Source organism: Triticum urartu, chromosome 1, assembly GCF_003073215.2.
Source record: "Triticum urartu cultivar G1812 chromosome 1, Tu2.1, whole genome shotgun sequence".
In the NCBI taxonomy this organism is placed as follows: domain Eukaryota; kingdom Viridiplantae; phylum Streptophyta; class Magnoliopsida; order Poales; family Poaceae; genus Triticum; species Triticum urartu.
Genome location: NC_053022.1, coordinates 461,783,964 through 461,797,353, shown reverse-complemented (window position 1 = coordinate 461,797,353; position 13,390 = coordinate 461,783,964). Strand labels below are relative to the sequence as shown.

General features: G+C 50.2%; 1 protein-coding gene across 1 annotated transcript; it reads right to left on the bottom strand.

Moving 5' to 3' along the window:
* Window positions 1–1,927: 1,927 nt before the first annotated feature.
* LOC125535545 (putative clathrin assembly protein At1g03050) lies at window positions 1,928–3,853 on the bottom strand. The gene is made up of 3 exons (XM_048698615.1): window positions 3,121–3,853; window positions 2,808–3,012; window positions 1,928–2,654 (listed from the first exon to the last, which is right to left on the bottom strand). Exons 1-3 carry the CDS (start codon window positions 3,851–3,853, stop codon window positions 1,928–1,930), a joined length of 1,665 nt encoding a protein of 554 aa, XP_048554572.1.
* Between the last annotated feature and the right edge of the window lie 9,537 nt (window positions 3,854–13,390).

Genomic DNA, 13,390 nt, shown 5'->3' with positions numbered 1-13,390 from the left:
TTACAGTTGTATTGCCTGGATTCTTTCTCCCGATTTTTGTTTTGTGTGAATTTGTGCTGTTCGTGTGTGTTGATTTGTTGATTGATCGCAGAGCCACTCATTCTATGACTTTGAAAAAGAACACCAGAGTGTTTCCTATTGCGAATCCACTTTGAATTTGATAAATGTATTGCTTGTGAAGTTGTTTGCGTATGTCAAGCGGTCCCCTATCTAACCATTTAGAATAAATAGTGATGTTTGGTAAATCAACCAATCCCAATATATGTCTGCTGAAAGATCGAAAATAATGGTGGTCCTGAAGTGCAGGTGTTTTCCTAATATAAATATAATGCTGCTGAAGTCAAATGAAGGTTTGGATGTGCAGTCATTGAGAAAGGCATAATGTAGTCTCTCTGATCCTTCTAGCAATATCATTACTCCATCTTTTCCTTCAAGACGTGAGTGTAATAATATCACAAACAGATCTTGGTCTCAGCTATTTCCACATGCTTTCTGTTGTCAGGTTTTGGCTTCTTTCCATGGGAGATTAGCAGAGATATAAGTCACTGTTTGAAGTATTGTGTATATACATATGTGATTTTTTTTCCTGGAAAGTACACAAATTGCGCACCATATATAGTTTTAGAAGAGATAATTCAAGTACTCCCTCTGTTCACTTTTATAAGGCTTTGTAGATGTTTCAGATAGTGTGCAAAACAGCATAATTTCACTTGTCTGAAACGACTTATAAAAATGAATGGAGGGAGTACAAGATAACTACAACTCATTGCAAACAACGATCGTAGCATACACTCCACATCCGGCTAGTCCAACACCAAGACGAAACAACTACAACGCAAAAGAGCTAGCTCCTGTCAAGCTTCCCTCGTCGAGGCATCATCCACCCTTTATATATGCCTAAAGGAGGTGGCAAGTGTATGGCGGGGCTTAATCAGACCAGAGAAAAGCACAATTTTGAAGTCACCGGCGACGGCCGTACATTGCGCCGCCGCGGAAGATTCATGATGGACAACGGCGAACACCGAAGGAGCGCAACGAAGGACCTCCAAATCATGTCTTCAGACACGATGCTCCCAACAGAGGGACGACATTAAGAACGCCGCAATTGTGCCGATCCTGCACCCAATCAAAGCTTTCACCCGGAGACAACAAAGCGACACGGCTCGGCGACACCTCCAAGGAGGGAAATGACAGCCGCGGGTGCCATCGCCGCCGCCCCGGCAAAAACCAGGCAAGATGTTCATCTGTATCGCCGTACATCTCCGCTCAGGTTTGGGGCGTCCTTGTAGCCTCACATCACAACACCTTGCCATCGAAGCCGCACAGCCGTGGTTCGTCCACACCACGCACAACAAAGAGAAACACGGCCCAATCATCCACTATCAACCCGCACATATGAAATTTTAGTTGTTAAGGAACCTCTTTGTGATATACTTCCTCCTTCCCAAAATATAAGGTGCGTTTGACTTTGTACGGTCTTTGATGCATGACTTTGACCACAAATATATATAGGAGTATCAAAGTACATGAACTGAACATGTATAAAAGGCATAGTCGTATTTGTCTTGCAAAATAATTTTATTTCATATTTCCGTATACTAATTTTATGAACATACAATATGTGAAAATTATAGTCAAAGTTATGCAACGAAGACTAGAAAAGTCAATCAGCGCCTTATATTTTGAGAAGGAGGGAGTAATAAAAGTCACTGTCCAAGCTTTTCCAATGCTACCAGTAGGCTAGACGCTAGAGTGAAAAATATTGTGCCTTCGTAAACTTTTGGTCAGATAAGAGAGGTCAAACACGCGCTGTTTACTGTAACCTTTACATTTGTTTTCATTTAAACCTCACTGTACATTGGACTACCTGATCTCCAATTCATCGCCAATAATGAAAGTAAATAGATCGAATGACATTTCATGAAATCTAAGAAGCACGATGGTAAACGCCAGGAGGCATGAGCTGCTGCGGTCTCTGCTCTCGCATTGCCAGCCCCCCCTGCCCTTGCATGCCATTCTTGCCATATTGTTGCCACGCCATCTGCTCCTCCGTCAGAAGCTGCTGCTTCGTCTGCATGTCGGACATCTGCACGTACGTCGGCGGCGGCACCACCATCGACGCCGCGAAGGGGTCCCCACCTGGCGCGGCGCTGCACATCCCCGGCGGCGCAGGCAGGGCCAGCATGGGCGCTCCGGGCGGCCGCAAGGCCACGCTGCTCGCGCTGCCGGAGAACGCCTGCGCGTTCGCCGCCGTTGCGTGGTTGTACATGCCTTCGAGGGCCATCATGTCGAGCCCGCCCCCTAGCATCGCGCGCTGGTTCGCGAGCGCGCTCGCCGACTCGACCAACGCCGTCTCCCAGTCCGCCGATGACGGGTCGAACACGTCGCATGTCGGCGCCGATCCGGCCGGGTTGCCGTCGAACAGGGCCAGCGCCAGCTGCCGCCCGTGCTCTTCCCCGGACATGGCGTCCGCCTTCAAGTTCAAGAAGTCCGCCTCCTCGTCGACCACGTCGGTTGTGATCAGCGGAGCCTCCGGCTCAGCATGCGCCGTCTCGCTGGCATCGGGCTCCTTCTCCACGGCAGCCGGCGGCTCCGCGGGCGCCGGAAGGGCCCTGGCGGCGCTCATGTCGTACTCCTCGACCTCTGGCTCCGGGCTGGACGGCTCCGGCGACGGCGGCGGCAGCCTCCGCAGATACTCGGCGCCGCGCCTGTCGCAGATGAACTCGTCCATGAGCTCTAGCCTCTCCTGCGTGATGACCTCCACCTCCGGCACGTCGGACTGGCGGCAGACGTAGGCGTCCTTGCACCACGCGTAGAAAGAGTCGAGATCCTCGATCTGCTTGGCGAGGCCGCAGAAGACTCCGGTCACGCGCTCGCAGTCCGCGCTCTCCATGTCCGGGAACCGCTCCATGAGCGCGGCCATGACCTCCGTGAGCTCGCAGTACAGCTGCACGCTCTCCTTCACCAGCGGGTACAGAGACACGGACACCACCCGGTTCGTCTTCGCCGCGCCTGAGACGTGTCGTTCCATGTCAGTGCACCTCGGCAATGGCATGATCCGAATCCCACACGAGAATGTAAGGTGAGCAAACAGTTGCGTGCACGCACGGATGGACTCACCTACGGGTCGGCAGGCGATGAATCGGTCGAGGAGATGCTGCAGTTGCTGGACCTTGGCGAGGAGCTGCTCCAGCGTCATCTCGCTCGTCGGTGTCTCCCTCGGCGCGATCGCCCCCGCCTTGGCGGCGTCGGCGTCCGCCGCCGCATCCTCCCGTTTACTCCCGTCAACACCCTCGCGGCTGAGGCGGTCTCCGGGGGACATGTAGAGCTCGTCGCGGAGCAGCTTGCAGCGGTTGGGGCCGCCCTGCCTGGCCTGTATCCGGTGCTCGAGGCGGTCGTCGAGGTAAGCGGCGTAGGTGCGGACGAACGCGGAGTAGTCCCACGCGTCGTCGTCGCTAGCGCGGCCGCAGAAGTCGGACATGTTGAGCATGCGCGTGCCCCGCCGCGTGGCGTAGAATAGCTCCTGCTCGAACACCGGATCGCCTTCGGCGAGGAGGCGGTGCACGATCACCAGCGTCTTGAGCGCCACGTCCCAACTCCGGGTGCGCCCGAGACGGCGCGACAGCGCGGCCACGCAGGCGCTGGCGGACCCGCGGGAGTGGCGCGTGAGCGAGACGATCTCGCGGATGTGGCGCTCGTCGGCGGGGAAGTTCTCATCGTGCTTGGTGGCCTTGACGATGGCCACTTCGAGCTCCGGCGACGCGAAACCGCTGCCGCCGCCCACCTTGGCCAGACCGATGCTGGTCTTGTCCTTGACCGCTCCCAGCGCCTTGCGGAGCTTGCTCGGTGCCATTGTTCGTACGTCCGGCCGGGGAGAGCAATTGGTGGATTCTTTCGCGTGTGGTGCGTCGCGGCGATGGGGAGGAGGGCGAGACGGTGGTGTCTGAGGCGAAGCGCGGATGGTGATGCATGGGAAATGCGAGCGCGTGGAAGCGGGTGGCGGAGAGGAGGTCCGAGGAAGGAGGGCGCCATGGACGGTCACGGTGCAAGGGAGGTTTTGACATGGAAAAAAATTGGGTGGAGACGGGCTCCAAACCCCCGACTGTGCGTACCCGCTCTAATCTGTCGCCATCTGTCCCAGCTCTTCATCTGACGCTATCCTCTCATCCGCTCCTGTACGTACGTTTCTCGGCTCGAGTACTTCGCATCGGCTCGAAGAAAGAACTCGTATCAATCACTTCCGCTGCGATTAGGGTTTCCATGGCGAGCGACTGGCGCCGTCTTCTCCACATGATTGGATTGGTGCGCGTGGGTTCCTTGATTCGGCGATGGCCGCAGCACGCCAGAACGACTCGCCGCCATCTCTCTCCCATGGCCGCATCGGGCCGGAAATACACCAATGGCCTCCGCAGGTCGTGCCCCGCTGCCTGAAGTGCTGCCTCCATCGAGAAGGACGGGAGATGCCACGCCGGCGTTCGGCACTATTGTCGTCTTGGATCATGTAAATCACGCGGATGAGGACGGTTCCTGCTCCATCTCGTACAGCCCGCTGCCGACAGTGACCCTGGACGCAGCAAATTGCGACATAGACTTGCTGCTGCGGCATGTAATGGAAGTCCAGGAGTATGACACAGCCATGACACTGTTAGAATACTTGAACAATGAGAGGATCCAACATTTTATTATGCAACAAAATCAAAGATATGAGCATGTAAAAGAACATCAGTTTTTCTTTCAATTTATAGATGATCGCAAGTATCTATCCTTTTACAGATCCGAAAATTTACAATCAATAATTCTGAACAATTTACAATAAAGATTAATCATTATTTTCATCATAAGATTCTGAATCTTCAAATTCACTGAAGAAAGTACGTTGTAACCAAAATAACATGCTTCCTTGCAATCCATTGAGCAGAACTTCAGCAGGCATTTGACATCTTTCCCGACCTCGTAGCAGGCCATGAAATTGCACAAATAATACAGTCTACTTAACACGGTCTGCTTCATGTTCTCGGTCATCGCCTTCTCCGTTTAACCTTTACTTGTTCCCTCTTCCTACCCCAACTATCTATGAATCGGCCACTCTAAACCTATTTGCAAGCCTCAACTATTAGTGCATCAATTATAATTCAGAAAAGTTCAGAAAACTCTGACATCTAAACTGCAGGAGGCTTTGTAGAACACAAACAAGTTGCGTGCGATGGTGCCGGCAGCATAGAGCATATAACAATGCTATCCAAGAAACTTACATGAACAACTGCTGCAAAAAAGGGAACATATTTTTGCTTACTGATAATAGAAATACAGTGTGATATCAAACATAGTTGAAATCTGAAAACTATACTCGTTGGACTATTATACCGTCATGCTCTAGGGAGAGAGGGTATTACAATTGTGATGCCCATTGACAAAAAAATTGCTACACCGAAAGGCTAGAAAATCAAACTATTATGCAAGGTGCTGGTTCATCGGTGAAAAGCTACTCTTTTTCTGAATCGGGAAACGAATTCATTCAGTTGTTGGTTTACAAACGAGTGGGTGCACACGGATATCAAATCCGGCGAGCTCATGGCCACGAGAGCACTCCGACGCCATGCACGCACGATACTCGCCGAGTTGGCGCTGCACGCCGTCAGCCAGCAGGGGCCCCTCCATGTCCAACTACGCCCGCCACGGCGGCTGCCAGTCTGATCTGGATCTTCTGACGCCGGCAAATCAAGCAGCTATCCCACGGACACACACGGGCCACGATACCGTCGCCGCCACTCCGCTCCGACGGCGTCGCTCGGCCTTGGCTGTCCGCTGAGCGTGGAACTAGACGGGGGATCGTCTTCAGTTTCGTGAGCCGATATAACAAGTACCGATCGAGCCGAGCAGAAGCGCCGGGAGTGAAGGAACAAGCCGAAAAAAGGAGCGCTATAGCGGATGCCGTGGGATGCAAACATGGGACAGGTGGCACAATCTCACGTCAGGTACGCAGGGAAGGATCCGTGGAGACGGTCTCCACCCAATTTTTTTCCGACGACAGGAATTTGTATGGATGGTTTCGTCTGTTTTTGTTGTATATACTTACAACATGTCTGGCAGATCCTGTATAAGTCCGGTGAAATGCCTTTTTTTTATCGTTTTTACAGGATGGACCAAAAATACAGCCTGAACAAGTCCACTAAAAAGGACCCGGCCTTTTACACGCGGCCCATAAACCGCCCTCCATTCCTCCATATATGTGGGCTCCGGGGCTTTTAGGGTTCCCGTCCCGTTTTCCCACATCCACCTCCGCCATGAAATTCTTCCTCCAGCGAGAAATCCCTAGACCTCCTGCTGTGATTTTGCGCCGCATTGAACCGCCGGAAGTTGCCGGAGATGGTGTCAGTGGGTGCCGGGCGTGGCGGTGGCGGGGGGTTCGGCGGCCGCAAACGATGCAACGAGGACGAGGCCGGAAGCTCCTCCCTCCGCCCTCCGGTGTCGGAAATGCGCATGGAGCAGACACGTTGTCCCGCATCGCCGGAGCGCCAGCGTGGGCGACCTTTCGTCGCCTCGGGCGGATCTTCGATCCGTCAGTCCAGCGCCTTCGGGCGGCCGAGCGCGCCTGGTGGGAGGCGAAGGAGCCCCCCCCCCCCCTCCCGGAGATGCAGCTGCGGCCGAGCGCGTCCCAACGCTCTTCAAGGAGTGCCAATTCATATATACCCTCTCCAGCACGCTCATCTACCACACCCTCCACGACAACGAGCCCTTGCCCTGCGAGGACGACTCCAGCGACAAGGACGGCGAGTAGATGCGTTATTGCTAGTATGTTTAATGTTTAGTATGATGTTTAATTTTGGTTTGTATTCAAGAAAGGTCTGTTTTTTTGCGCGCAACAATATTATCTTGATTGAATTACAATCCCAGCCATAAGCGGGCACTACTCTATGCCAGTCGGCCGGCCAAAGGCCCAAGTCATTCGCTTTAAAGCCATAGATTGATGCACCCACAATCGTTGGATCAGATAGACCACACACACACAAGAGAGGACCGATGTGCTCAGCTCAAGCTCTCGCATCTCCCGCGCACATGCGCAAAAGCATGATACGGTCACCAGACTTCTGAATACGCTTGTTATGGTCACTATATATAACAAGATAATTTCTCCGCGCGTTGTTGCGGGACTTTGTTGCAATAATTTTGTGGAAATTCTATTGAGCAAAAAGTAAAAAAAAATATTTTACTTGATTATTTGATAGATACTCCCTCTGTTAACATATCAAATAATCATAATATGTGGCTAATTTTCGCTAGAGTTGTCGACGCTTGTGCCTTTTTCTTGTGACCAAATTGTATGTGTGGGATTCCTTTCTTGATGTACTGAAAGTAATCTGAGCCAGTAGGTGCAAATGCTTGGCATTTTAAAATTTATAAGCAGTGATCGACATAGCAGCAAGGAAGGACATGAACGAAACTCACCTAGAAGGCTAGCCTGGGCAGCACTTTCTGCATTTTATGATAGTTTTGAAGAGTGTTGTTCACTTTGTACTTGTTAAAGACCAGAAATTGCACATCTATATCGTATTGTTTGTACCACATACATGCATCATGGCCAAATACTATGAAACAATACTCTAGATTTTTTTAGATAAACATAATTCTACGTCCCAAATTTTACTAACCCATCTGTGCATACATTCCAAAATACTTGAGCATTTTAACCTAGATGGAGGTTTAGCTGCCACTCACTTCACTAATTTATAGTATAACTGTTAGGACCCCGATTCCAAGTCACATCGATCTAGCCGGTAACACCTCATATCACTTTGCGGCCTCACGCACGGTATTCTCACGGGTGTCGCCTTAGCATGGCCCGGGACCGTTTGCGCCTTTTGGCTCACGTATATGATAGTGTCGCTAGCATTCATATGACAGAGAACCCGGACCGATATGACTAGTCGTAAACCCAAAGTGGCACTAACTTACGGGGACAGGCATACATGAATCAACATCGAGCATGTCGGTCAGCAGCGTGTGAATCCGGGCTGTAGCACTGGGCTAACAGGACTCCGGTGAACCGGACTGTAGCAGGCTAGGCAGGACTCCGGATGTCACCGCGTGACATTTCCCCGAAGGGACAGACACAGGAACGAAGTGAATCACATGCCGGCCAGTCAAGTGTTCCGGAGCAGTAGTGTTGGGCTAGCAGGACTCCGGTGATCCGGGCTATAGCGGACTACTATGGCTCATGGAAGCACAAGACTACATTTCCCCATAAAAGAGGCTACCAAGGATAAACAACTAGGTTGTCGGATCCCATACATACCAAGCATTTCAATCATACACACAATATGCTCAACATGTGTAAATACAACATGGCATCACAACATAACTCTACGACTCAAGTATTTATTCATTAGACTCCGAGGAGCGAGATATTACAAACATGGGTCTCATGACCCAACATTCAGAGCATACAAGTCAAAGCACATGCGGAAGCTTAATTTGTCTGAGTACAGACAACTAAAAATGAAGAAGGCTGAGGAGCCTGACTATCTACCAGATCCTGCCGAGGGCACAAGATCGTAGCTGATGTATCAAGCTAAACGTCGAAGCCCACACGGAACTATTAGCGAGACTGACGTCTCTCTGCAGAACATAAAATAGGCAAACGTGAGTACAAATGTACCCAGCAAGACTTACATCAGAACTAGCTACATATGCATCAGTATCAACGACGGGGGTGGTGGAGTTTAACTGCAGCAAGCCAGCTTTGACTCAGTGGCTAACCTAAACTATGACTGCAAGTAACTCTTTTGAGGTGGCGCACATGAGTCCACATATTCACCATATCAATACACCACTATGGATCCGCTCCCGTCTCCCTACGAGAACGCCATCCATAGCACTCACGCTTATCTTGCGGGTTTTAGAGTATCCACTTTCGCTTGTCTATGAACTATGCAAGGGGTCCAAGTTTCCATATCCGAGGAATCCCGGCTATTCGAATAGATAATGATAACCCTGCAGGGGTGTACTTCTTCACACACGCTCCACCACTTACCGTCGTTTACACGACATGTACTCGGCAACCTTCAAGCGGAAGCCCAACGAGGGTGTCGGCCACGGCCTACCTAAACACTCAAGTCTCTAGTCCAGGTTTATCGCCTATCCAGGTTCCATCCACAGGGAGTCCGGCCGAGGTTTCCACATACGGCCCCGAACGATGTGAACAGGGTTCCCGAGACACCAAACGGGCGCCCGGTACACCGTGCCACGGTGTATCTACCGCATCATAGCCCACCCCTAGGGTCAGCGCTACGCACGGCCGCCAACACATAACCTACAAACACCAGAAACTAGTTGCAACTCCTGGACAGAGTACTAGGGTGATTAAGAAGCCGAGAGGGTCAATTAAGGATCCCAATGAGTGGTAGTAGTGTTCATGGATCACAGACACAGAACTCAGTTCCTAAGAACGGTTTCAATGAGACAACCCACCATGTACTCCTACATGGCCTCTCACCGCTACCTTTACCAAAACGTGTTCACACACTTAGCTCACACACAGTAGGACATGTTCACACACCTCCGATTCATTCCCGATGAATCAGACCTGACACAACTCTATGCAATAGCAGGCATGACAAACAAGCATGAATGAGTAGGCACATCAGGGCTCAAACAACTCCTACTCATGCTAGTGGGTTTCATCTATTTACTGTGGCAATGACAGGTCATGCAGAGGATAAGGGGTTCAACTACCGCAACAAGTAACAGATGAATCGTTGTTGTCCTAATGCAGTAAAAGAGAGCAGGAGCGAGAGAGTGGGCTTGTATCAGAATGAACAAGGGGGTTGCTTGCCTGGCACTTCTGAAGATAACATTGAGTCTTCATCAGTGTCAACGATCACAGCGTCGGAGCAGCGTCTACCGAGAGGGGACAATTACCGGCAAACAAGGAAGAACACAATCAATGCGATGCAACAATATGATGCATGATCATGACATGGCAATATGCTGTTGATTGAGCTAATGCAACTAGCAACAAGTTAAATGGAGTTGGTTTGAACACTAGGTTCAAATTCAAATTCAAACTATGAATTCAAATAGTGCATTATCATGTTTTGGACTAAACAGTGAGGTTAAGTTGTTCAAACATGCATGAAAATGCCATATTCAGATTCCTTGGATTTTTCTGATCATTTTTCATATATAATTTATTTCATTTGGAGTTACGGTTGAATTTCTATGAATTTTAGAAGTTTATACTAATTTCTGGAATTTTCTGAATTATTTTTAATCCAGAAAGATAACTGCGTCAGCAATGCGTAAGCATGACGTCAGCGGGTCAAAGGGCTGGTCCAAGTCAAACCTGACAGTGGGGTTCCACAACGTCAGTGACACAGTAACTAAACAAGGTTAATAAAATTAAACTAAACCTAATCTAGTTTAGTTAAGGCATGGGCCCACATGTCAGAGGCTAATTAACTAACCTAAATAATTAACACTAACTGGGTTAATTAGGCAGGGCTGGCCCATGCGTCAGTGACCCAGAGTGGTCAAACCCTGGTCAGACGGGGTCAAACCCCCGGGTCAACTCGCCGAGTTGACCCGCGGCTTGTCGCCGCGAAGCCCGAGACGGCGGAGGGCTCGGGATTGCCATGGTCGACGGTTTGGCGCGCCGTTTGCGGCTACGGATTGCTGGCACACGCGCGCATCCATTCCAGCAAGCAGCAGTAGCTGGGATGGCCGGAGCTGACGCCGGCGAGCTCGGCTGCGGCGGCCGGAGTTCGGACCTCGGCGGAAAACGGCGTTGCGGAGCACGGGCGAGCGAAGTAAAACACTGCGTAGCCTCCTGGGGTCGCCAGGAGCTCGGTGAGGTGCACGGGCGTGACTCGTTCGAGCTCAAGCCACGGCGGCGACAAGGCCGGGCGGCGGTGAGCTTCGGTGACGGCGGGGAACGGCGCTACGGCAAGGAAACGACGCGGGGAAGAGTGGGTAACGACGGCGGAGCTCACAGGGAGTCGGACGGTGGTCTCAGCGGGCTCGGGGACGTCCGGTAGCTCTTGAATCGACGACGAGAATCCACGGTGGCCGGCGATGGAAACGCGATGCTGGCGACGTTGTGGCGCGTCCGTAGCTCCGTGGCATGGTGGAGAGGATGAGGAAGTCAAGGCGAAGCTCGTGGGCACGTCGGAGAAGCAAGGGGGAGGCGGTGGCTGCGGCAGCAACGAGCGGCGGCGACGAGCTCCGCTCGGTGGGGAAGAGGGGGCAGCCAGAGGAGGGGGAGAAGGCGCGGGAGAGAGTGATAGGGTCGAGAGGGAGTGCATGGCATCCTCAGGGCGATGGGGAGACAGGCAGGGAGGCAGGAGGTGGCCGGCGCGTGCCGACGCGCGGCGAGCACACGCCCCTCCTCTACTTGGCAGGAGGTTGAAGACGGTGCGACGGCTGGGCTGGGCCAGCTAACAGTGCCTGGGCCGAGGTAAGTGGCCAGGTAAGCCCAGGTAGCTCCTGTGTCTCTCTCTTTTATTTATGTTACCTTTTCTAATTTCTGTTTTTCTGTTCTGGTTTAAAATAAATAGTAAACCATTCATAAAATCCTGGAAATAATTATGGGTGCTTTTTGAGTTATTCCAGTGACCCTTAACAATTTCCAATATTTTTGGAGCATCTAAAATATATATAGCATTTAAATAGCTCCAATTCAAATATGGTTGAATTAATTCAAATTCCAAATATGTCCTGCAAAAATGTCAACCATTTTCGGTAGATGCTTCCACCTTGATCCAGAAATGATGAACATTTTTAAAGGGCATTTTGAAATTATTGAAAAAGATTTTAGTAAACCCTAGTTGGTTTAAGGGGGGTGCTGGGGGTTCTGTCATCCCCATTTCAGTTTCATAAAAAAATAAACATGATGCCATGATGATCATGCAAGAGTAAGCAAAGCTAAGCTAGGGCTGTGACAACTCACCCCCACTAAACAAGAATCTCGGCCCGAGATTCAAGACGTGAGGTAAGAAGGAAGGGGGGTTACAAAACTATTGCAGTCTTCTTGATCCAACTGCCCCTCCCGAGGATGTTGACTCATTGCGTCATCTTGATCTTAACGTCTTTGCTTTCGGGATCTTCATCCAACATGACGACGGCAGAAAGAAATTCTACAGGAATCGATCTCCTCGGAGATCGAGCACTCAAGATCAACTCATGGAGTGAGATATAAAACATCTCTTGAGCCGAGACACGAAACACACATCAGGGGTGATGGAAAGAAGCGGATGATAAAGGTTCAAATTTGGTAGGCAACAATTCCACGCTTAAGTAGGATGGTGCATGGTTTCAAAGTAGCGAGGAGATAATTGCCATGATACCATAACGAGACATCTTAAGGAAGGTGACTCGCAGAAATATTCCCTTAAGTGGCAAAAAGAATTACTTTTGATTCAGAGATCATTGAAACTCTTCATACCAGCTTAAGGCAATTTACAATTGATCGTTTGAGATAGCTCGAAGAGATGGCATACTCGGACTAGGATGGATGATGTGGACTACCTTGTTGAAGACAACGCAAGGGATGATTTTGCTTACGCATGCTCTCAAGAACTTGAGCATTTCCATATTCATCAAGGTTCTACCAACATCCGTGGCAAGGATCCTGGCAACACGACATACTACCATGATGACTAGTGATGGATGATGCGGATACAAAGGAAGATAACACCTTCTCAGATCTTCCCTTAGCGAGGCTAAGGGAACAGAATCTGGACGATCGACCGAGAGACATTTAGCACTCCGCCTCTAATGTTCTCCTTGATGTGCTAGCGTAATCCATTCATAGATATGGTTTGATATCTAGAACATCAAGTAAAAGGTCGGACTTCGGAAGCTCAAGAATCCATAGGGAATAACTATGGAGGCAGATCCTGCGAGATCCTTATGGGGAGATGACCAACTTCTTCAACCAGGATACTACAATAATAGGCCTTCCGGTTAGGTGTGTTGGCCACGACATCCACATTACCGGTTACAGAGGGACCAACAATATAGTTCTTGGAGTACGTTCCAACCATCATATCTGCCTGAGATTCAGATCTGGTTGGTGTTAGGATATTCCAGACTCATCGAGTCTAGAAAGAAAATGAAAGTTTGCAACACAAATCGACGAGATGTCATTGCGATATTCTCAGGAAATGGACTATGGTAGTAAGCTCCAAAACATGAGCTGGTTCTGCTAAACACATGTGAACATGTTGTCCCAGACAAGCATGACCACATAGTAGTCTTACAATGAAACACTACCGAGTCCTAGTTGGGAACCATCATCAAGGATATCGAAGTCCTTGTATAAGTCATATGATTAGCTCTTATGAAGAAACTTCTTTTCCCTGAACAAATCAGCCAGTGGCTTGGTGTGATAGAG

Bases quoted from the DNA above. Each gene is read 5' to 3' on its own strand.
- LOC125535545 (XM_048698615.1), bottom strand. From the start codon at position 3,853: ATGGCACCGAGCAAGCTCCGCAAGGCGCTGGGAGCGGTCAAGGACAAG. The intron at 3,013-3,120 runs GTGAGTCCATCC...GACACGTCTCAG, and splicing joins CATCGCCTGCCGACCCGTAG to GCGCGGCGAAGACGAACCGG. The intron at 2,655-2,807 runs GTGCAAGGACGC...GGAGCCGTCCAG, and splicing joins CTCGACTCTTTCTACGCGTG to CCCGGAGCCAGAGGTCGAGG.